The sequence below is a fragment of the Diabrotica virgifera genome, chromosome 9, assembly GCF_917563875.1.
Source record: "Diabrotica virgifera virgifera chromosome 9, PGI_DIABVI_V3a".
NCBI lineage: Eukaryota > Metazoa > Arthropoda > Insecta > Coleoptera > Chrysomelidae > Diabrotica > Diabrotica virgifera.
The window spans coordinates 112,616,485-112,643,089 of NC_065451.1; the positions used below are offsets into that span (position 1 = coordinate 112,616,485).

General features: G+C 33.3%; 1 protein-coding gene across 1 annotated transcript in view; it reads right to left on the reverse strand.

Moving 5' to 3' along the window:
• The window catches only part of LOC126892422 (heterogeneous nuclear ribonucleoprotein C), a 2,215,671-nt gene that overhangs the window by 1,306,073 nt on the left and 882,993 nt on the right, over window positions 1-26,605 (reverse strand). The window contains exon 3 of the mRNA XM_050661951.1: window positions 6,389-6,546. Within this exon, the coding sequence (XP_050517908.1) occupies window positions 6,389-6,546 (158 nt within the window). The remainder of the gene's footprint in view (window positions 1-6,388; window positions 6,547-26,605) is intronic.

Below are 26,605 nucleotides of genomic sequence, written 5' to 3' on the forward strand. Positions count from 1 at the left end.
AGCATAACAACCCTCCTAGAAGAATCCTTATGTCACAACCTGTGGGAAGTAGAAATAGGGGTAGGCCAAAACTTAGATGGAAAGATGGTGTAGATGACGATGGGAGAAAAATAGGCGCAGCAAACTGGCAACGGTTGGCAATGGATAGGACTGACTGGCGTAATAGACTTGGGAAGGTCGAGGCTCTTTCATAGGGCTGTAGCACCATTGATTATGATGATGTAGGTATTATGTGCAGAAATAAAATACTCAGTGTAAGATATCTTTTTATGCACCCGTTTATGATCAAATTCGATGTTTTCGAAAGTCATACCGCTACGACTACTAGGGACGTGTAAGATATTTTTAAAACGTTACTAGTTACAAGTACGGAAATATCGATTTTAAGTTGCCTACTCAATTCAGTACAAGGATCAGATACATCAGTATTTTGTAATCAGTATTTGTACTCAGTACATTACCACTTAGAACCGGTATCAAAAGTAACCGTTACATGTCCGCACTGATTTTGCCCGTCTCTATTCGCTACGTCGATGGCCAACGGTTGGGTTGGCTTGTGTTCAATATGCGGTGCGCTAGAAAAATAAATGCACGAGTCACCCGTCCCGCCGGCGCAGGTTGTGTCTCGCTTAGGTTCAATTTGCGCCGGGCCTAAAACCATTGGGACCATTTTCTGGTTACACCTCCGAGGCTTCTAAAAATGCAAGCCATAACGGATGCTTAGACTAAAGAAGTTTAGGGAATTTTACAATTTATAATTCACGTCCCATCTGCTCAGCGCGGTAAAGTTCCAACGAAAATGGATGCCCCTGTACTCCAATCCGTGAATGGATCCGTACAAAAAAAGATTAATTTTTGTTGTACCTAATTATTGAAAGTGTATTTTAACTTTTATTTTAATACGTACCGCTCACGATCACGAAAACATGAAAACGTTTTTTTTTGGAATGAGTTGTTCAAATCTAATTTCGAAAGTGACTGTCCTGGTTATGGACACTATCAGTTATCATGATATATTACAAGAACCGTTACCAACAGGTAGATGGCTTAGAGCGGACTCAAATCGGTATTTCGGTAGTAATAATTTTGTTTTATATACCTACTGTCCTATCTTGCTTTCTTATCTAGTATTGCACAGGATTGACTTGAATGTTCGAAATTGACTTGAGTTTGACTTAACTTCAAGTCAAACTCAAGTCAATCCTTCTTACAAACAATAAAGTCAAACCAAACTGGACAATGATTACAGGTTTGAAGAGTCAACCTGTTTGCCGAACTTGTTTAAAAGAGTTTGAAAACGAATATATTTACCACGATAGCAAAATTACAAATACAATGAGTCCCATATAGTCCAGGAACCGAAGCTTTTCACCTAGCAATTTTTACAGAATGGATGGATTTGCTTGAAAATTTGAGAATAGGTAGTAGATAGTCCAAGGATCAATATCTATATGATGCCGAAAGGCGCTTTTACCATGGGGGTGGTTGCCACCCCATCCCGGGGGTGGAAATTTTTTATTATATTTTGGCCACAAAAGTTGATAAAAACATTAATTTTAAGCTAAAAATGTACTATACATTTTTTTTTGATAAAATTGATAGTTTTCGATTTATTCGCTACCTATCGAAAGTGTTAGTTTTATATCGAAAAGCTCAATGTTTTTCTACATACTCATTTACGATTCACTCAATTTTTGCCGTGGAAAAAATTTTTTCAAACCCAATTCTTTGGAATTAAATAGCCTACAATTCCATATTTAAATATTTTTTTGAATCTCTGATGCTAATCTTAACAGTCTGAAGAAAATTTGTTATTCGCTTTTAACTCCATTTTTTTAAACTAATCATTCTACGCCAGTCAAACTTCTAGAACCTATTAACAATACATAAATAAAGAAGGATATGAATAAGGCCAATGACTAAAAGCACCGCTAACTTACATTATTATGCTTCCAATTGGATTTCTCCTTTTGATTTTTTAACCGTAACTTTTTTATTTTTTTGTCTTAGAAAGTTTGATAATAAAAATATTTTTTAGGTTTTTACAAGATCGATAAGCATATTAATATAAAATCTTTTAAAATCCTCAGTCGCAAAAAGAGGTGACTTTGAAAGGGTTGGTAAAGGTGGTTTTTGCAGTGGCGTAGCTGACAGGCCCGCAAGGCGGGGAGGCCCCAACGTTAGGAGGGGCCCCTTAAAGCCTTCAAGCTTAATACTTACTTTTTTTAAATTGGGGACCAAAACATATTTTCCTAATAAGCATCAAAATAGGGAATTTGTAAGGAAGTAATGAAAGGTAATTGACCTAACTATTACTCTTTCCGGGTGCAATTTAGCGTTTCGTGGACATGTTGGTAGTTTAGATGAAAGTATTTTACTATCTAGCTAAATATGATCCTGTTTTAGCTAAATTAATCGATAAAAACAATAACTTAAAAACAAATTACTTGAGCCGCCAAGTACAAAACGAATTTATAAATTTGCTGGCTCAAGAAACTGAAAATACATTGATTATTTTAATTAAAAAAAGTTGTTTTTATTCAATTATTTTTGACACCACTCAAGGTAGTTATTTCAAAACACGATCAGCTTAGTTTATTTTTCGGTATGTAAAAATACCTTGCGATGAAAATAATTTACCTTCCAAAGCAGAAGTTGTTGAAAGTTTTTTGGGATTTATTCGCATATAAGACCAAAGTGCAGAAGGTCTTGTAAATGAAATTTTAAAATTTATACAATCAAAGCACCTTTTTGTATACAACTGCAGAGGAAATGGGTATGATGGGCAAGCGTTATGAGTGGTGTATATTCAGGAGTAAATGTAAAAATGCGCATAACTGATATTGAAATAACAGCTTCCTATGTTCATTCTGCATCCCATAACTGAATCTATATAGTGTTAAATGATGTAGTTGCTGGTGTACAGGAGTTGGTTTTTTTACGATATAATTAAGACATTATATGATTTTTTAGTGCAAATATTAAAACATGGGATCTACTATGTACTATTGCCACTTTGGATTCATCGCGTTTGCCAACACTTAAAAAAGGTTATGTGAAACCCAGTGGTCATCCAGACATGATGCTGTTATGGCTTTGCTTCAAGCTTTCCGACAAATAATGAACTCTTTAACGATAATTTCATTGCTATCTAAAAAAACGATAAAAAATTAGAAGCTAATAAGAGCATGAATAATTTTCAATTTGCCGTTAATATTACCATTCAATCTAAAATACTTAGGGCCGGTTGTTCGAACGCTAATCAACAATTATCACTATCAAATATTTAATTACTGTCACCAAAACTGTCAATGTCAACTTTTATTGGGTTGCTGAAAACATAATTGATTATAATTATGAGATTAGTTAATCAATTAACATAACAATTATTAACATAATTGATTAAGTAATTTCATAATTGTAATAAATTATGTTTTCAGCAACCCAAACAAAGTTGACATTGACAGTTGGTGACAGTAATTAAATATTTGATAATGATCATTGTTGATTAGCGTTCGAACAACCGGCCCTTAACTTTATTAATCTAACATCAAAATTTTTGCAATCTGAAACGACAGAGTTAAAGGTCGCCTTCAACTTTTTGAAAAAACTCGTACTAATCTTCGAGAAATGAGAAATTCATTTTCCGAGACTACTAAAAGCAGCAGGAGTAGCAGAATAGTGGGGTACTACACCATACCGGAATTTAAAAATAAACGGATAAAACGTATAAAAAAAATTTACGATGAGCTCAGTTGCGAATTTTGCTTGCTCATGCAAGCAAAATTTTTGTGTTACCGGAATAATACCAAACGATAGCAATACATGTACCTACAAACTGGTGCAAGAATCTTGGAAATCGGAGCACAAATAATAAAGTTATAAATTGTCAAACTTAATCAAAAATCTTGGGTGGCGGAATTTTGTGCCGGTGAGTGTAGTTTAGTAATTATACTGGTATTAGTTGTCGTTATGTTCACAATACGGGGGCCCACAAAAACTGTCGCGGGGGGGCCCCCGAATCTTCAGCTACGCCACTGGGTTTTTGCATGTTATTACAAGTTTTAATTGTCAATAGCTCACTCAATTTTCGCGCTAAAATATTTTGCAAACAAGTTTCATGGAATTAAATCACCTATTATGTCATATTTAAACATTTTTTCGTATCTCTGATGCTAATCTTTCTATTCTGAAGAAAAGGCCATTATTTTCCAAGCTACAAAAATTCGTTATTTGCTTTAACTCCATTTTTTCAAAAACTAATCATTCTAAGCCGGTCAAACTTCTAGAACCTATTAATAATACATAAATAAAGAAGACCAAATAAGGTCAATGACTAATTTTAATTATGGTGGTGATTAGGCGGACGCTTTCGATCACTTTCTCGCTGAAAACAAAATAGGGATTGACATTCCTTTCATTATAAGTCACTTACTTTTTAAGCTAGAGGACTTTTTTTATTTCTGGAGATAGATATTTTTAAATACTTTAAATTATTTTGAACAAGTTATCCTCGAAAATGCATAGTTTTCCCGTCTATTGACTTTGAAACTACAATATTTAGCATTTGATGAAAAAGAGCTAACATATAAAAAAGTATAACTCGATTACTATTGGTCTTAGAGAAAATAAAAGAAAAAGTTTGATTTATTTTTTTCAAACGGTACATTTTTGTTAAGTGAAGTTGTTTTGATAAAACAAAAACTTTTGGAGTTATTAGCAAAAAACTTATTAAAAAGATTGATATTTTCGATAAAAAAGTAAGACTTTCGATAGCGAATAAATCGAAAACTATCAATTTTATCAAAAAAATGTATAGAACATTTTTTGCTTAGAATGAATGTTTTACCAACTTTTGTGGTCAAAATATACTTAATAAAAAATTTCCACCTTCGAGATATGGTGACAACCACCCCCATTGTAAAAGCGCCTTTAAGCATGATATAGATTTTGATTCCTGGACTCTACTTATTCTTAAATTTTCAAGGAAATCGATCCATTCTGTAAAAATTGCGAGGTTTTGTCCTATTCTAAGCTTCTTTACTTGGACTAATATAAAAATAACTTGATACGAGGAGCTACTCAACTAAGTCAAATACATAGAGGATTTGTTTGATTACGGGAAATTATCGTAAATTAAGGAAAATGATTCATTCACCCCTAAAATTGTTTGCTACAGCAAGTTTTATTTTATCGGTTATAATTTTATGCCTTCTACTCTGTCAATGATATCTCATTACGTGTGATTTAATCACTTTTTTATGTTTATTTAAGTGTCGCTTTACAACAACAAAACACCCGTTGGATGGTATACCAAGTGTAATTTAATCTATTTCAACAAAATTTATGAAGGAATAACAAAATGTAATATATTTTTGACAAGAAGGTTCAACATTTCAGGACGGAAAATGGCCTCGGTGCACCTCCAGTCGGCCACGTCCTAAATAGTAAACCGGTGCTGTACTGAAAGAGTTAAATGGACTTAACTGTATAAAAACTCACCAGGTCATTTTTACAATTTCGGATCTAACATTTTATTGTGTTACCATCAAAAAGACTACTTGTCCTAGAGGTTGCGGCTTCCTACCGAAATTCTTCTTTATACAATTTTTTGTGACTTTTCATCAGATGTCGTTTTGAAGAACTAGTTCCACTATTTGACATTTTACACTGTTAGTGTAAATTTGACTGTTCTTTATTTTTACATAATTATCACTTTGCAATTTTGATTGTTTTTAAACATCATCAAAAATGTTCTGCCTCAACATAAAAAAATAGTATTCTTGTTTTTCTTGCTAACTGATTCTGCCTCGTCTACATATTGTTTTTCCTTAATTTTGGCAGTGGGTATAATTTCAAAATTATACTCACTTTGTTCTGGTATGTATTCTGAGCCGAAAAAGTTCAGGTTCAGAAATTATGTCAAAAAGCACACCTTAAATTTCAAAATAACGTAACAAGCTAAGAGTATGCTTCTTAATAATATGAACTATAACAAATAATTTGCGGAGTAGCATAGTAGATACAGGTTCAGACATGTCCAAATAAGTCAAAACAAAAGGCTCTCAATTAGAACTACAAATAATCACGTTGCGCAATATGATAGTCAGTATTCAAACTGTTTAAAATATTTGATTTCAAGTCAAAGCTAAAGATACTGAAATCAATTCAAGTCAAACTTATGTTACAAAAAAGTGTGATTTTCAAGTCAAGTCAAGTTTGTTGAGTAAAATCAAACTACTGTAATTTGACTTGATACATCTCTATCTAGTTATTATAGAAGTAATATTTTTAACTTAAAAGCTCGATTAATGTACAAACATCTTTTAATGTACTAGTAAATTTGTGGCTACAAACTATCTAAAAATGCAACGTAATAACCACTTACCGGCTAGTCGTCCGTATCGTTGGAACATCCTTTCAACATCCGTTTTTGAACATTGGAAGGTATTTAGATTGCCAACGAACACTCGAGAATTTACCGCTTGAGGATCTTGTGAGTTTGTTTGGTTTCCCACTTTACTCAACTTCATTTTAGCTGATTGCCTGAAAAGAACAAATTGTATGGTTAATTACTGATCTTAACGTCGGTTTAGCATGTTGAGTAAACAATGTGTTTAATTTTAACAATTATTTTTTAATTAGGAAAATATTAATACCAAGTACCAAGATCACTTTATACAGACACGTATTAAACAATATACAAAAAACGGGTTATATCGTGAAACTTCTACATAACGGACTCCAAGGGAGAAAAATAATTGTCCGTTGTGTAGAGTTGTCCGTTGTATGGAGTTATCGCTTAATCAATTGAAATAAAAAAAGGTTTCGATTTGCTTGATCTTTAATTACACATTTTCGTATTTGCATAAGCATATACGCAAATAAAACAAATAACATTCTGGTGTAAAAAATGTAGGTATTACTTCCGTCAATAGAGCTGTATCAATCTCTATGTAGTTCAAAAAAAATTCAACTCCATGGATTTCGCAAAAAGTTGACAATGACAAATCATCTTCCAGGTCCTGTAGCTCCAGATCTTCCACAATTTCTTCTCCATTACTATCGTTTTTTTAAATCGCAGCTAATGAAAGACTTTTAATTGTTTTGGTCAAAACGTCTCTCCATGCTGCCACAATCCAAATTAAGGCGTTAGCAATTGTTATGGACTTCTCCAGTTCACCCGTTGACAAAGAAACTTCTATAGATGATAACATTCTGTAAAGGGATTTTAAAGTTTTTTATTAATCCTTAGGCTAACGGTTGAAAATGTGCTGTAGAATTAAGTGGCAAAAATATTATCGATGCGTTAAGGTGCGTATCCATACGTGGGTGCTCCGTGCTCGGTGTAGCTGCTCAAATGTATACGGCATGCGCTCCCCTATAAATAAACCGCAAACCGGTTGAATCGAAAAGGGTGAGCACCGAGCGGCGAGCACCAACGTATCCACTATGTGAAGCTGCTACACCGAGCACGGAGCACCCACGTATGGATACGTACCTTTAGATAACTGAATATCCGGATGGGCTGTTACGTTTTCTAGGAATAAGTGATTTTTTCATTTTTGACGTTGCATCTGTCATGATATCTCTGGTCATCCAGGCCTTCTTGTTGTAGTACCAGTCGACTTGGAGTTTAGCAAGATGAAGATTTTTAAAATATCGAGGATTTTTCTCTTACCACACCAAAGACTTTTTCTCCAATCAAATTTGCTCACAATAATACGATCAGCCTTCCCTTAGCAGATTTACCACCAGTGCACTTTTCATTAGGAAATGTAAAAGTTTTACTCGGTAAGGCTCGATAATACAGACCAATCTCGTCAGCGTTATAAATGTCTTCAGGTAAACAGCCACTTAATAAATTTGACAGTTTTCTTTGCCACTCTGAAACGTCGTCAACGTTAACATTTGCAGCTTGTCCAGAAATTGCTCTAAATTTAATGTTATGTCTTAAATTAAACAAAACTTTTCAAACCAACCATTGGAAGATTTAAAATTCAAATTTGAGTTCTTTCGCCGCCTCTAAATCTCTTTTTTTTTTATTATTGGTCCAGATAATGGAATTTTCTTACTTCTAACTTTACAAAACCAACCGTAGACTATAGTATCGATGGCAACACCTTCAGTTTTAATCCTCTTTTTTTGTTAAATATTTCCACTTTCACAATACCACTTTTTTAAATCGGCCTTTTTCTTTAAATTGTCACTAACTTGAGTTTTTCTTATTTGAAACTTTTCGGCCAAAACTCGAACAGTATAATTATTTTTTTTTCAGATGCTTCTATCGCCGATATTTTTCCTTCAAAATTTAAAAACTTTCTTTTACTCGAAGGCATTGTTACCCTTAGAACAGAAGGGGTATTCCCATCTCGGCTCAATATAATCCTTTAGTCCTTTATGATATCCCAGGTACATTTTAAAAACAGTCGGCTTGAGGGTGTACAAGTATGTATTAGTACTCCACCATTAGGTATAAATAATAGTTTTATGTTAGAATTATCTCTCTCTCTCTCTCTCTCTCTCTCTCTCTCTCTCTCTCTCTCTCTATCTCTCTCTCTCTCTCTCTCTCTCTCTCTCTCTCTCTCTCTCTCTCTCTCTCTCTCTCTCTCTCTCTCTCTCTCTCTCTCTCTCTCTCTCTCTCTCTCTCTCTCTCTCTTGTCGTCGTTTCCCCATTACTGAGGATCGTGATGTCTTCCAATACCCTTAACAATTTTTTTCCATTGATCTCTATCTTCAGCTGCTCTGAATTATAGATTAGGGAAAGTATTGGATTCTTTGCGAATTTAAGAAACAGTTTCTCTTCGTTGGAAATTTTGGCCGTGGAATAGATTTCGCTACTGATACATAGGAAAAAGCTTGGTTAGATGTTTAACCCATCAAGGACGGAGTTTTAATTTTTTTTTAATTAGAATAATTTTAAACAAATTATTAAGTAAATTATTAGTAATGCTTAAAGCAACAAGAAATAATTATGTTTGTTATCTATTTTTCTCAAAATAGTATGTTGCCATATGGCAACGCTAGTCTCCTGTAGGATAAAAAAATAAGCACATGCTAGAAAACATGAATTGTTTTTAATTAGTTGAAAAAGTGAATATTAAATTAAAATCGTGTGTGAAAATGAACGTTCCTACTTATACATACTCCAACTTTCCATTTAGTACACATTTTGCACATGATGGATTTGCAGTTTTCAGCTGCACATCTCTTTTTTTTCTATCAGGGGTGTTTGTTAAGAAATGTCCTATATTGTCAAAACGCACGTCACCGGAAACTCTGGCGACCCCTTGGTTTGCCGGATTCTGTACCCGTGACAAATGTTTTCATAATATCTCGCTTGAGCTAAAGCTGCGTCATAGTAAGCCTTTTTTCTTTTTATATTCCAACTGCTTTGCGCTGAACAGTCAATTAGCCAAGTAAAAAAGCACCATCACCGTTTTTTTTTACGGATTCCTATACGATATCTGGATATGTTTTGGTTCATAAGATCAGTGCCTCCCATTGCAGAATTATATTTCGCAATAAATTGAGGTTTGTCTATGTGTACGTTCTTTTTATCGACCTGGGAATAGCGTTTTACTTCATTCACAGGTGAAACCCCATATGAGGTTGATGCGACGGTCACTATGGTGTTATCAGCCCACCTTTGAGTTACACCTTCCACAACCCAAGTAGGTTGTGGAAAATGTTTGCTTGTTGCTTCAATATCGCCACGAACTCAAATGACTTTTGTCAAATCAACTTTTAAATATTCTTCATCCCCAACACTTTCAAAATCTATTTCCTCAAATGGACCATCTTTGCTCCCCAGTCGCTCTTCTTCTGTGTTATTCTTGTTAGAAAGAACAACCTCGGCCTGTGAGCGAAGTTGATCTTTTGACAAATTATCGACCACCGTCCATTACCATCTTCCTCGCCTGAGTCTTCAGCTGCCAGCTCACCCTCTGTAGGCTCAATGTAGATTTCGACCACTTCTATGTCATCATCGTACGTAATTTCTAATGCCTCTTCAAGTGTTAAGCCGTTTCTAAAAAAAACAGTATATTATAAAAGTCGGTAATAGCGCGTCCTAGCGTTGCCGTATGGCAACACTCATATTTGGGATATAATATAACAAATAAAAACTAAAAGAATTGGTCTCACAATATTGAGTATTTTAAACACGTTATTTTGACTTTATATTTTATTAATTTCAAACACGTATACGAATTTTTAGTATTATTATTTTACTTACGCAAATCTGACGTCCATCTTGAAGTAACAATTTCACAAACGCTCTCACAAACAACTGATTTGACAAATTAATTTTCGTTTTAGTGACACCCTAAATTAGACAAACAATCTAATAACGTTAACATAATAACTAGTAGCAAATTCTGTGTTTTTCGGTCTCAACTTTTCGTGTAAGAATTAATATTTTAAACAGTGTTTTGCGTTGCCATATGGCAACGCCAGTCTTTGATGGGTTAAGGCATATTGACTGTTTACTGCTATTGACTGTTACGCCACTGCTCATGTAGTCAAAAGCAATTACGTTTTTATCTTCAAATTATACCTACTTTAGTTTCTATTTTCCTATTATGGTAAATAACATGCATTTACTATAAACGTATTTCTTTCCATTGAGATGTAAAATTATTTTTTGATAGTAACAATTAATATCCCATGAGCCGAGCTGGTATATTTTATATCGGCCAGTTTTAATCTTTGCATCGACTTGGGACATTTTTAAAAGAAATACCTGTTTCTTGGGCCGAGATAGACACTGCCCGACCCGGCGTTATCTAACTGCCCGACGAACCACATGGGCCCATTAATCCCAAGTACCTGCAATCGCCGAGAAAGTTGGGGATTAAGTCTTATTGACCAGAAATTCCAAATTTGATTATAGTTGAAAGTAAGAATATAAATATTTTCAGTTATTTACTTTAGTTGCAAGTATTATATTAGTCAAAGGGGAGAACATTTATTAATAATTAATGAATGTAAATATTCAAAGCCCATGTCTCCAAAGATGGAAAAGTCAGATGGCAATTACGTTATTCTTGAAAAAGCATCGGTGGAGCATAATTATGTTCCAGATATTCACGTTGACCGGCAAATTTTTAGTAATTCTACAAAGAGGAAAGCTGTATGAAATATATGTGAAAGACCTTTAAAGATTCTCCACAAGGAATTGAGGAAGGAAAATTTCAGTAAGTTACCGCTGACGACGAAAGACATTTCTTGCGTTCGAAGAAATATCTATGCTGCAAGACTAAAATCCACACCATCATTGCCCAAGTCACAGAAAGAAGTTCTACAAGTCTTAGTGAACTTAAATTTAAAAACAAATACAGGTGAAAACTTTTTATTATCTACGAAAAATAATTCCGCAATTTTTAGTTGTTTCACAAATTCTTACTTTTTGTGTAATGTAGATTCTTTATATGTAGATGGAACTTTTCAATACTGCTCTAAATATTTTTGTCAGATGTTTATTATACATAACTACAAAAATGGTTTTTATGTTCCTATAGTATTTTGTTTGTTATCAAATAAATCACAGCAATCGTACAAAAGTACTTTTGATACATTAATAACAATATGTACATATTTGAATTTAAATTTCAAACCGAAGCGAATAATTTCTGATTTTGAAATAGCGATTAAAAATGCAGCCAAAATAGTGTGGCCCGACATTATTATTTTTTGTTGCAAATTTCATTTAACACAAAATTGGTAACGAAAAATTCAAAATTTAGGTTTGTCCTCGGAATATAAAAATCAAACTGTTATTGTAAAATATTTAAAAAAATTTTTCGGAATTCCTTATTTAGATCCAAATTATGTTGGTGACTTTTTTCTGATGAACTTTTTAATATTATGCCAGAAGATGACTGAGTTTTGCAATTTTGTGATTACCTAGTTGATAATTATTTAACAGAATATTCAACATTTCCACCTTACATGTATGCTTCAAATTCATCATCTCTTATATTTACTACAAACTCGTGTGAATCATTTCACTCGAAATTTAACGAATGTTTTTATAAATCACATCCTGACATATTTAAATTTACAGATATTTTGTTAAATTTTCAAGCAGAAGTATATGTGAAAAATAGAATTGCACGCACATAGATTCGAAAAAAACTTTAACATTACGTTATTTTTAAAACATTACTAAATTAGACTTCATTAAGTCAGTTTGCAATTATGATTCAGCTAACTTTTAAAATCTAAAATATAGGTAGTGTTCACTCGTATTTATTTTAATCACTAATCAGACATTAGAATTAAGCATTGTTATTGTTTAACTGTAGTTTTTGTTATTGTATATAAGTTAATGTAGATTTATAAAATAAACTTTAATCGTACCCCCCAGACCTGATCGTGTTACCAGCAACTGGTTTTATAAACAGCTCTGAAATAATATTAGTAAAAATCGTTAATTAACAAGTTAAAATTACTACTAAAGTGATAATAGTGATTATTTAAGTGCAGGAAATCATACGTGAGTAAAGAAAACTCTCATTTCGTTTGATTGCATGATAATAAACTGACCATTGTTCTGACTAACCTAACAATTTGGTTAGAATAAAAAGAGCAATTATCAAAATCTGGTTGTTCGTCAAGTTTTAAATAAAACAGGTCCGTACTCAGCCAAATTAATGAAACCGAAAAATCGAAAACGACCAAAATGAATAATAATAACAGCAATGGTATTATTGATACTGATAACTCACCAAACACTAAAAAATATTCTACAGCATTGACTTTTTCACCAATAACTTATCCAAGCAAAGAACAGGGAATTATCTTTTCTGCAATAGAGGGCCTCAAACTACAAGATTACTTATTAGAACTCGGACCAATTGTAGATCCAAAAAACATTATATTTTCATCCAAGATTTCAAACAACCGTGTTTGTGTATACTTATCAAGTAAATCAGTGGTAGACAAATTTTTAAAAGAACATAATTCTATTAAAATTAATAACACAGTAATACCAGTAAGAAAGCTAGTTACCCCATCACAAAGACTTGTTCTATCCAACGTAAGTCCCACAATTCCACATAATTTATTGGAAACCAAGTTAAAAACTATTGGATTACAGCTAATGTCACCTATCACATTCTTACGAATTGGAGCACCTGATCCAGCGTATAGTCACATACTTAGTTTTCGAAGGCAGGTGTACATATCTCCTCCAGAAGATAATTTCCAAATTCCCGAAGTATTAGAAATTTATCATGATGACTTAACATATCACATATATCTTACAACAGATACATTATGCTATAAGTGCAAACTACCAGGTCATTTGGCATCACGATGTGCCAGCCTCCAACTCCAAGCTCCTACTCCATATACTAAATCACAACAACAAAGTTCCTCTCTAGACAATCCCTCAGACAGCAATAATTCAAGTGAGTCTATATCAAATACTACTAACTTTGAAATGATATGTGAACAAACACCAATTACTCCTATACTCAATGAGCCTAATCACGACATACCCACTTCTTTTGAAGTTCAAACAACTTCAATAACTAATACTACGACCTCTAAACGAAATGCAACATCTAGTCCAGAAGATACACCAGATATTACTAATTCCTCAGAAGCAAACTCTTACTTTACAAAACCTGTCCCAAAAGCTCCAAAGAAAAAGTTGAAGTCGGAAGGCAAACCCTCATTAGAATTTCTAGAACTGCCCCAAAACATAATCAATTTCATTGACAACCACAATCCTAAGTTCCCACTCGATAGTCAACAATTCACTGACCTATTAGAGAATACTCACGGTAGTAGTGATGCATTAAGCATTGCTAAAGTCTATACCGAAAATATTCCATCTCTTATAGATATGATAAATGCAATACATTCGCAGACTGAAGATCGAAAAATGAAAATCAAATGTACTAGACTAACTAAAAAATTAACTAAAGAAGTGCTCCGACTTTCTGTTTCATCTGACTTCGACAGTGATGTATCTCAAAACTAATTATTTAAATAAAAATATAATTCATGTATAATAATATTTTACAGTGGAATTTAAACAGTTTTCACACCCGCCTACCCTTATTTCAGGTTTTAATTAGGAAATATTCTCCTGATATTATATGTCTTCAAGAAACTAATTTTAAAGACAACAATGTGTGTGACTTGAAGTCATATAATGTCTACTATCAAAATAGACAGACAAATCATGCCAGTGGTGGTGTTGCAATATATACTAAAACCGATTTACAAGTACACAGAATCACAATTAATGCAAACTTAGAAGCAATAGCAGTAACAGTAACAACAGTTACTAATCAAAAAATGAACATATGTAATATTTATATTCCCCCGAACCATAATATCCAAGGAAATGAACTTTCCGACTTAATTATGCAAATTCCATCACCAAAATTAATTCTTGGTGACTTTAATAGCCATAACCTCCTATGGGGTTCCGAAAAAACTACTAAAAATGGAAAGTTATTAGCAAACATAATCAATAGCCTGAATTTAACAATAATGAACGATGGAGCTAAAACTCGTTTCGACGCAGCTTCTGGAAATTTTTCAGCAATTGACTTGTCTATTTCTGACCCATCGACGTTACTAAATCATACATGGCAAACTGTAGACGATTTATATGGAAGTGATCATTATCCAATAATAATAACAAAAATTTCCAACCCCACAACAAAAACCAATCCTTTTCAAAAGTGGAAAATTAAGCAAGCCAACTGGAACATCTTTAAAACAAAAATTACCGAAGAAATATCAAATATCCCTATAAGTGAAGAAGACATAAACTTAACTTTAAAATTGTTTAATAACTTAATCACCGAAGCCGCCACAATTGCAATGGGAAAAACAAAGTACATAGCAAAAAACAAAGTTGTTCCCTGGTGGAATGAAGAGTGTGAATTGGCAATAAAGCAAAGTAAAAAAGCATTAAATACTTTCAAAAGACATAAAACTAATGAGAACTTGATAGAGCTAAGGAAAAAAAGGGCATATGCAAAATTAATTACTACCAGATCTAAAAAAGAGTCTTGGAAAAAATACGTTCAAAGTATTAACAGGAATACTAACATGTCATCCGCATGGAAAAAAGTAAAGAAAAGAGCTGGCGTCAATACACAAAATGGAATAAAATACCTAGAACGAAATAGAAACCTAATTATTGAAAACAAAAAAATTGTAGAAGAATTAGCTGAAACATACAGACAAGAGTCTACAAATGAAAATTACAACAATATTTTTTTACGTTATCGGGAAGAAGAAGAAGCAAATCCAATAGAAGTTGTAGCTAGTAACGATGATATAAATACTCCAATTAATAAAACAGAACTGTTAGAAGCTGTCCAAATGTTAAAAAACACATCACCAGGCCCAGATGACATACCCGCAATATTCCTACAACAGTTACCTAACGAAGCTTTAGACTTCCTATTGAACCTTTTTAACATAATCTGGTGTAAACAAAAATTTCCCGACTTATGGAGACAAGCTATTGTCATCCCTATTCTAAAACCTAATAAGCCGGCAACAGCAGCAGAATCATATAGGCCAATATCACTTACATGTTCTACTTGCAAATTGCTAGAGAAAATAATAAATAATAGACTTATGTGGCATTTGGAACATCACAATTTACTCATACCGGAACAAGCTGGATTTCGTCCCTTAAGATCCACTACAGATAATGTTTTACATTTAGAAAGTCAAATTAATGAAGCCTTCTGTAACAAACAGAAATGCATAGCTGTTTACTTTGATATCCACAAAGCATTTGATTTGGCATGGCGATACAGAATATTAAAAAAGCTACAGACTTGGGGAATTCAAGGAAACATGTTGGCATTTTTGAATAACTTTCTACATCAACGCAAATTTTCAGTACGAAGTAATGGAGAACATTCTACTATTAAGTCTCAGGACAATGGAACACCACAAGGATCTGTAATTAGCCCTACACTTTTTTTAATTGCAATGAATGATGTTATAAAAAATCTCAAGAGACCTGCACAGGCTAGATTATATGCTGATGACATGATAATGTTCGTCAAAGGAAAAAATATTAATTCCATGGTCAAATTTTTACAAGAAGAACTAAACAAAATTGATAGTTGGTCTAATACGAGTGGATTCAATTTTTCAGCTGACAAGACACAATATATTATTTTTTCCAAAAAGCCTATTCACACTAACATACCTACCTTAAAATTCGGCACAAAGTTATTGAAACGATGTACAGAGATAAAATATTTAGGTTTAACATTCGACGAAACTTTAAGTTGGAAATCACATATTAAGCAATTGGCAATATCATGTCAAAATGGTAGCCATGTCTTAAATGTTTAGCCAACAAACAATGGGGTGCTGACGGAGATACATTACTACTGTTGTATAGAAGCCTAATCCGATCAAAATTGGACTACGGATGTATTGCATATTCTTCAGCGTCAAAGTCAAATTTAAAAATCTTAGACATTATACACAACAATGCATTACGCATAATATCTGGAGCTTACAGAACAACTCCTATTGCAAGCCTAGAGTGGGAACTTGGAGAGCCATCATTACATGAACGACGAAAATTACTTAGTTTATCTTACGTTTCAAAACAATCATCATTACAACCTGACAACCATTTTCTTATTCAGTCATCGTTATCTAATATCAACATAAGGACACATTTACCATTTCAATTAAGGATCAAAAACATTTTAAACTCTATTGAAATTTTTAACTTTCCCTCAACACATTCAGCAAATGTAAACACGGCACCTCCCTGGTTAATACCTTTGCCTACTTTAAATTTACAACTATTATCATACCATAAATCCGAAACCAATCCACAAATATTTATAAGCAATTATAATAGAATACTTTCTTCTTTCCCTGAATATATCCAAGTTTACACAGATGCATCTAAAACAACTTCTGGTGTAGGATCGTCATTTGTTATAAGAGACACAATAAAAAGCTTCAAATTGCCCACAGAATCCACTGTGATAACTGGAGAAATGTATGCAATATACAGAGCTCTAAACCATATACAAACAGTCAAATCAGAAAAATTCCTTATTATTACTGACTCAATTAATTCCCTCCATATACTATCAAAAATGTACACCTGCAACCCGATTGCTAAATTAATTAAAAACAAGATGCAGCAGCTGAAGAACAAAACATTAGTCTTCGTGTGGGTACCGTCACATATAGGCATTAAAGGAAACGAACTAGCTGATAAAAATGCTCGAGAAATAGCAAATTCTCCAAATATCAGACCGATAATGAAACCACTAGCAGAAGATCTCAAACCGTATTTCAAACAAAAGCTTATATGTAATTGGACTAAATTTTGGGAAGAAAAATCTTCAAAGTTGAAAGAAATAAAACCAAATTTTGGACGATGGAATAACAACACTCCTAACCGTTTCTTTCAGGTAGTATTAACCAGGCTTCGATTAGGACACAGCAAACTTACACATGAATATCTAATGAAGAAGGAATCTCAACCAAAATGTACGAGTTGTGATGTGCCGTTAACAGTGAAACATGTATTAACAGAGTGTCCCAAATATAGTGCTGAAAGACTAACTTATAACATACCATCAGTTATAACGGAGATCTTTAGTGTCTGTACCAGTGAAAATATTGTGAAATTTTTAAGAGACAGTAACATATTGTACCACATATAATTATGTAATTTTTAGTCATTATTGTATACACTAAACCATCCGCTAATAACCAATATGGTTGATGCGGCTTACTTTAAATAAAAAAAAAAAAAACTTTATTCGATTATATTGTTATAGTTTCATTATTTAATCATTTAAAATTTTCGATTATGCTTTGGGAATTGGGTTTCTTTTTGAATACAATAAAGTAAAATAAAAACTATATATAAATATGTTCACAAAAATATTATCTAAGTACCAAAGAGCGTGGGGCAGTTCGTTGTCGCTTTTAATCCTACTATAAAACTGAAACCATTAAAATCTAGGTAGCGTGGGAGAGTTCGTAGTCGCCCGCCCGATCAGAATATCGCAATTAAATTAGAAATGTTTACAAAGGATCAATAAATTCTAAAATGGTTTTTTTCAAATCAAACTTGATGTATCTAAAGTACCTAGATTTTGTCCATAAGTACCTACTTATATAATTAATTTTATGGCTTCAATAAGTTATGTGTATATTTGGATTTCCGGAGCCCCAATTTTCGCCTATACTTTATTCATCATTGTTGGCAGTTAAAATTACAATAATTTCTTAGAAAAACTGAAGACAAATTTTTGGCCGGAGTCATTGTAAAGGGTGTTCATTGTTTAAAGGTGTTTTCATATTTACCCACATATGAAATGTTCAGTGACCTAAAAACTGTCCGTTCCGCAGAGGTTTCCGTTATGGAGAGGGGTCCGTTAAAAAAAGTTTTACTGTACTCGTAAATTTAATATATTTCTAACTTAATGAAAGATGAGTGCGCATCTAAACTGTTCTTTTCATCTTTCATAATTTGTATCGGCATATAGCCTATATACTTTTTGTGATACTTTATTTTTTTCCATTGTTTTTTTACTTTGGAACTCTCGTAGTTGTAGCTGATGAGTAATACATTATTGCTCATAATCCCATTCGATTATGTTTAATAACAAAATGTACAGTAATAGAGATATTGCTTGTTAGCCGTATATAAATATATTTATTAATCCAGTCCGAATTAATGCAGCGCCATATTTCCCCATTGAATACCAAGCCACAGTATTGTTGACAAATAATATAAAATATTGGGTTTTGCATAATAATGATATCATAACACAGATAACGTTGCATTGTTACCCGCCCTCATTTTTTATTATTTGTGGAGTTTACAAATTGTGTTTATATTCAAAGAAAACAAACAAAATTTGTTTAAACAGATCAATGTGGTATTGGCGCATTGAAAAAATATTTAAAAATGCATTTATTTTCGATAAAACTACTTTCGGTATGTTAATGTTAAAAAATATTGTTGTTTGCATTCGGTATTCAATTTTTACGAAATATCTACACAATATTTTTAATCAAAAATTGTTTATATTAAATATTCAAACCAAAATTTACATAGTTATATACGGGAATCATTTAGTAACATTATATGTATATAACTCACGGACAAAAATATATCTTTCCTCAGGGAGCTGTAGCTCCTTAGTGTGGCTGTATTAGTTGTAGCTCTGAATCCAACAGGCTCTTCTAGCATTTTTGCCACAATTGGGCACTTCCTCCTGTAGTCATCATCCCCAAGTTAAAATTCCACCTTTTTCTAACTTGGATATACCGTGCTGATGTCGACTAAGGAATCAGAAACACGTGTCTGCGGTTGCATTACATCATTTCATATATTTTTGTGTATTCTTTATACCATGTTGCGAGCTTTGCCAATATTTTTTCCTTATCTATACCTTTACTGTGAACTCGCATTATTCAAGATCCTTTTTATGTTTTAAACATATTGGCGTTCCTTTCCTCAGTTAGCTGTAGCTCCTTAGTATGACTGTGTTAACTGTAGCCCTGAATCCAACGAGGCCTTTTAGCATTTTTGCCATAATTGGGCACTTGCTCCTGTAGTGATCCTTCCCCAATTTAAAATTGCACCTTTTTCTAACTTGGCTATACCGTACTGATGACGACTAAGGAGTCAGACACACGTGGCTGCGGTTGCATTACATCATTTCATATATTTTTGTGTACTCTTGATACCATGTTGCGAGCTTTGCCAATATTTTTCCTTATCTATATGTATTTTATATCTAGGATCACCCGAAGAGTTGTGGGTTTTTCGGTCAATAGGCGGAGAAATAAGACAAAGAAGGTGCCTACTTCATCTTTTTGTTGAAGACGTTTCGTTCTCCCATCACAGAACATCATCAGTTCACCTTAAATGAATATAATGAGAAACGAACATATTATACAGAAAAATATTAATATAACTGTGTTACCTCACAAAGAGATGTAGCTGTCTGAGATATAAAGTGAAAAAAAGCTTATCCAATGAACCATTGAATGGTTAAGATGTAAAACAATCAGTAATAAACTACAGGTGTCAGACAAGGTGACCTGATCTCTTCTCTGATATCTGAGTGTGTCTTTTTAAGAACTATTATTGGAGAATGGACAACAATAACAAAAATACCATTAATTAAAACTAAATTTATTAAAAGATTTAAAAAAAGGTAATATATAGTTGAAGGCAACGTAGAGGGCAGAAGATCCAGAGGAAGATCTCCATTACGATGGTCGGACTTAATAAAGGACATGACTGGTTACCCATTCTCCGAAGCAAAACAACACGCGCAGGAGAGAGAGAATTGGACAGAAATAGTCAAACGACTTACATGGCGCCACTACAACCTTACGAAGGAGAAAAGATAGAGGAGGAGGATAAAAAAAGAAAAAAGCCTCTTATATGAAAATACAACAAGAGAAAGTCAAACAGAAAAAAAAGTTTAAATACCTTGGAGAGTTTATTATACCTAAAGATTCGGAGAATGCTGCCATTGAAAGTATATTATGTTCAAAATTAGAAGGTACACTTCGTCTGTGCAAAGATTTGTAAGCAGAAGCTTATTTAAAACTTGAAACTTTGGCACTGTAATACAGTAATCAGGCATCTAGTCTTATATGCCTCCGAATATTTAAATGTGGAAAAGAAAGAAAATAAAGAAAAAGAATAAAAAAAATATAGGAATAATATCTTAGAACCAATCAAAGAAAATGAATAGTTTCATCGAAGACACAATCATGAGTTATATGAATATGAACACATGTAAGATATTGTTACCTACGTGAGAAAATGGAGAAGAAGATATTGTTTCATAGTCACATAGAACGTATGAATTCTCAAAGAATTAATCATCGTCTTCAATTTACAATCAAGATCATAATCTTATTAAAAAAAGGCACTCCAGGTTAAAAAAATGTGCAACAAGCGAAAATTCCACTTGATGACTTCCACGATCGTCATGGTCTTAGAGATAAAGTGAAATCGCCCAGTTCCTCGTCCCGCTAGCTAGTGATCACAAATAGGAAAGAGAAACAATCCATTACAATAAAAACCTACTGACAGAGGGGGAAAACTTAAGGCATGAGAAAGATGAAAATATATTCCATCTTTCTTATGATTGATTGATCCTGGTCCGTAGGATCAATGGACAAGCGAAAAGAATAAAATGGAAAAGGTGACAAAGCCGGATAATACAAAAGAATAAAATAATTTAAAAAAAATAGTCGAGGCAAAGAGAAATGGCTGGAAACAAAATGCGTCGATAGAACTGCAGCAAAGACACGATTTTCTTAATTTACAAAAAAAGGTAAAAAATTTCACATCAACTAACAAGAGAACAACTTTACATAGCATGCTGAACACGGCAAACTGAGCCCAGGTTCAGATGGAATATACCCAGAAATGTTGAAATTGATCAGTGAAGAAACATCGAAATATTTGTCCTTTTATTCAATCATGATACAGGAAAAATACCACAAGACTGGCTAGAATTAATACTCATCCGACTACCGAAAAAGCTAAACCCAAAAAATTGCCTCAATTTCCGTCTGATGCCTTATGGGTCACGCAGTACAAGTCCTATTAGGAGTCGTACATATAGTCCATTGAAATGTTACATTTAGGGTTGCATTTCTGAGAGTCAATTTAATTTTTTTAAATATGTAAGGGGCTTCAGTAGAAGCTTAAGTTCAAGTTTTTGGGGTCGCCGCCCTTGTCCCCCGGCCGCCATCTTGGAAAAAGAGGTGCAAAGGGATTTTGCACTGTATGTGCTAAACTAGCAACCATACAGAAAATTTAGTTACACATAAAATGTAACAAATTAAATTTTCTACAATTTTATGTCCATTACTTTTTATCGTCAAGTGACCAACAAAAGAGTTATAAAAACAATAAGAGAAAATTTTGTAAGGAGTTTCCTTTTGCAGGTTATAAATTTTTTTCCGATCATTTTACAATAAAATAATATCATAGCGATTTTATAGAGGATTTTTCAACGAATAATTTCCACCATAAAGTTGTTTAATGTTATTTACTACTTATCTAGGTTTTACACCGCTCCAAACTTAACCAGATTCTCGAATTCTCGTAGGAGTACAATAAAAACAAAACTTTGGGCTTACTTTTCTATCTATATATCTATTTATTATGATTTTAACATCCATATGCTATTATTAAGCTATTTTTGACCCTTTTCCCGGCCACCTATGAGGTAGAGTCTGGAGGCGCGTTGTTTGTGTGGTATCCAAATAGGCCTAATCCACGGACAATTTCTAGACAAATTAATATTATTTATTATTATATGTTGAAAAACATATATGATAGTTATTATTTTTTCATTTTTTTTTGATGGTCCAGGCTGCGAGTCAAGATCTGAATCAGTATCCGAGGTGAATTTCTGTGGTATAATGAGAGTTAGAGTTGGCGTCATTGTCGGAAATTCATCTACCAATTCACTTTCTTCAATAATTAATATTGATATGTCCACGATGTTGCTGCAACTTTCACCACCACAATGGAGGCACACTGCTGAACATTAGAGGTCTGCTTTTCGGTAACCACATGCACTTCCAGTTTCCATTGCATCTGCTAAAGATGAATTTCATAAGGTCGGGGGTACTGGAGGCTTAGAAGTTTGGATTGGCATCCAAAATCTTCCATGCTTTTTCCAGACCCATTTTTATAGATTACAATGTTTACCGAGCCATGACTGAATCTGGTCATACACTCGAAGTCTGTGGAAACGGGCTGCATCTGGTGTTGGAGGAAGTGAGAAGAGATTAAAAAATGCATTTTTAGGCACTGTTTTAGCGAATCGTTTGTATCTCAGAGTTTCAAGAAAATCGTCTTTATTTTCGCCATATAAAGAGACGAAAAACGTTCGCCGACAACAGTGAGTAAATATGCTCGACTTTCCTACTCTCAAATAATTTTCCCTCGAGGTTTCTTACAAATAAAATAATCACCACTCATGTTGCGCTCTTACAAAAAACACAAAATGTTTATCTAATCACAAAAATATAAATTTTACCCACAAGACTCTCAATAGTATTATCTATAAAACTCAAAATACTGTTCACAATTTTTAATACGACTGCACGTGGCCAAATAGGTAGCACAACTGTAAGAATAAGTTAAATAGAGGGCGACCGACTGCTGTGCCATCTAGGATAAATTATTATAGTAAAAGTAATAGCAGGTAGATATTCAGTCCGATACGGAAGAAAAATGACGTGACTGCAAATTTTGTCAGTTCCTGTTTATCGCTCAATTAACTTCTAAAGTACTATGTAAAGATGATAAAAAAGACCGAACTGTAAAAATTTGCTGAGCCACTGTAGGGTAGTTGAGTCGTTACTGAAATACGCGCTATGTTTCAGATGCATAATGACGCAACTGCAGATAGGGTTGAAAATGGGGCGATTAAATTAAGACAATGAAATTCGAACCAATATCGATGAAAATATAAGCCATCATTGTCAAAAAACAAACGCCATACCGACGCTCCTGGATGATTACTCTTCATTTAATCCCTATTTTAAATATTAAAAAATCATTTTTTTGGCTCTTCTGAAGAATTTTGCATTTCGCGGTTGCATTCTTTTTCTGGACCGGCGAATTTGTTCTCAAACAACTTCTTGGGCCATTTCTATATATGTTTAGGGTTCTAAGGTTCATAGTGGGGAGAAAGGTCAATAATAGATTAATAATAGCATAGGAATGTTAAAATCATAATAAATTGTATGATAAAAAAATATTAAGATAGAAAAGTAATCCTAACGTTTTGTTGTTATTGTATCCCTATGAGCATTCGAGAATCTGGTCAAGTTTGGAGCGCTGTAAAACCTAGATAGATAAATAGAATTAAACACCTTCATAGTGGAAATTGTTCGCTGAAAAACCCTCTACAAAATTGGTGTAATGTTATTTTATTGTAAAATGAACTGCAAAAAAGTTATAACCTCCAAAAGGAAAATTGTTAAAAAAATGTTACTTATTTTGGTTTATATCTTTTTTGTTGGTCACTTGACGATAAAAAGTAATAGAAATAGAATTGTAGAAAATTTAATCTGATACATTTTAAGCTCTATTAGATTTTCCGTATAGTGGGTAGTTTACGAGATATAGCGCGAAACCACTTTGAACCCCTTTTCCAAGGTGGCGGCCGGAGGACAAGGGTGGCAACCCCAAAAATTTGAACTTAAGCTACGGATCCTCCCCACACAATAAAAAAATAAAATTGACTCCTCTAACAAATGCAAGGTATGTTCTACAAAATGTAACATTTCAATGGACTAATAACCGAATCTATAAAAAGTGTCAATCATCGGAGACGATCAATTTGGATTCAGAGCCGGCATAGGAACGAGAAATGCCTTGTTCAGTTCACTAGTTCTGGGCCAAAAATGCTGCGACCAACAGAAAGCTATATAAAAATGTATACCATTTTTATTCAGTTGCAATGCGAAGACAAAACTGTCTTATTTTTCACTTAGAACATGGAGCGCAAACCAGCACTCTGAATCGACGATTTTCGAGTCTTTTTGAAGTCATCATCGGATAGGGCTTGCTGCTCTCTGCTCGAAGTGACAAAACCACGAAAGATTATCCCCGAATTGCAACCGACGTTAACCGTTATGTCTATACCCAAGTACCTGATACGGTAGTCTATACCCGTACTACCCAGGTACCCGGCATTGTTTTGGTACACTTCGCTCATAGTTTCGACGAAAATTCGGTTGACGGTAATTCGTATCCACTTTTTAGACAAATATATACTGGAAAAAATTCAACTGGACGTAAAACTACTCAAGGTGAACGTGTAGTAAAAGATTTGTGTTACAGATACAAAAATTCTGGACGAAACATAACAATGGATAATTTTTCCACAACTCTTCTGTAACAACTAGCTGATGATTTTCTGTTGGAGTGAATGAAAAGGGAGTGGTAAACTCCAACAGAAGTAGTAAAAAGAAGAAGATCTACTTAATGTAGCCAAAGGACAAAAATGTGTGGCTTCTCCGTTGAAGAAGCTGGAGTAACTAAAATACAACTTTGTAGTAGTATTTGTATGGAAGGATGCCAAGACAAAGAATATCGAATTGATACAGGACTAGAGATGAGAAATCATTAATAGATAGATATAACTTGAATGGCTAGCTAAATATGTATGAGAAGGGCCACTTGACACTCAAGGAAGGATTCGGCCAATTTGCACGGCTATTTTTGGCCAGACAATAGATTAAAGGAAGTGACAATGATGGCTCGAAAAGAAGATATGAAGATAATGTTCAGAAAATAGATAGAGTAAATATAATAATATACTGAAAATAGAATGAATTTTTGGGCGCCAGAAGAAGGATAACTAGGTTAACGCTCTTCCAGGTATTCTACGCTGCTATAGAGTATGTTAAATTTGTAGTACAAGTATGTGAAAAGTTATTAAAGATTATTAAATTATAAAATATACTACTAAAAATAAAGGAGTAATAAGAAAAAAAAATCACAATAAATGTATATTTATTGAATGTAACTACTAGATCTTTTTAACAATCTCTGAGTTAGGACAAGTAACTAGTGTGTAACTCTAACATGACAGGAAAAAGTGATACTAGTGAAAGTCAATTACAAAATCATCATACAACTATGATCTAAGAATACTCTTTATAAGGTTAGAAAAACTGACTACGGGTACCTCTAATACAGGAAGTACAACTTACAACTAGGTTAGTAGAACCCTCACCAAATAATAATTGTACGTTTATAATACGTACACCTTAATTAAATACTACCTGATACTATATATAACATATAAATACCTCACTGTGAGTGGGACAGGCACAAGCCTTATTGAATAAATAAACCTACGAGTGGATACACAGATCCTTTTCCTAACTCGTGGTTTATAATAGTAATAATAACAAGTGAAACCAAAAACTAATCTGAGGGATTAGAATCCAGAAGTTCATATGAATTTAATAAATTAAGGTTAAAGTTAAATAAAGTTAATAAGTTAAAGTTAAGTAAAGTTAATAAGTTCAAGTTAAATAAAGTTAATAATTACAATTTTGACTAATATGTGAAGTTAATTTTTAAAAATTTAATTAAACATATACTAAAATAATGGAATGAGTTTAAATAATTATACAAAAGTGGAACACAGCCTAAAAATAATCAAGATAAGAGTACCGACTACTATTATCAGGGAAAATATCTGAGCTCAGAAATTTATACCTTTATAGATTGCAGAGTGTTGGGGAACGCTATCAATTAAATATTATGTTGTAAAGAAAAAAAAACCTATAAAAAATATAAAGCAGGAAAAATGTGTGTGCAATTGAACTATAAAAAAAAATGTACTAAATATCACAAAACCAGTCTGTCTTTAATAAGAGCACAGTAAATGTTCCCAAACAAACCACTCTTTCCTAATCTTGAAGTTGATGTAATGAGCACCCAAGGGTGCTAACTCTCGCTAGCAGCTGTCCTGCTGGAGGTACAGGAGAGGAAGACTGGTAGAAAGCAGCTGAAGGTACTCAAAACTGTTGGAAAGCAGCTGGAGGTACTCAA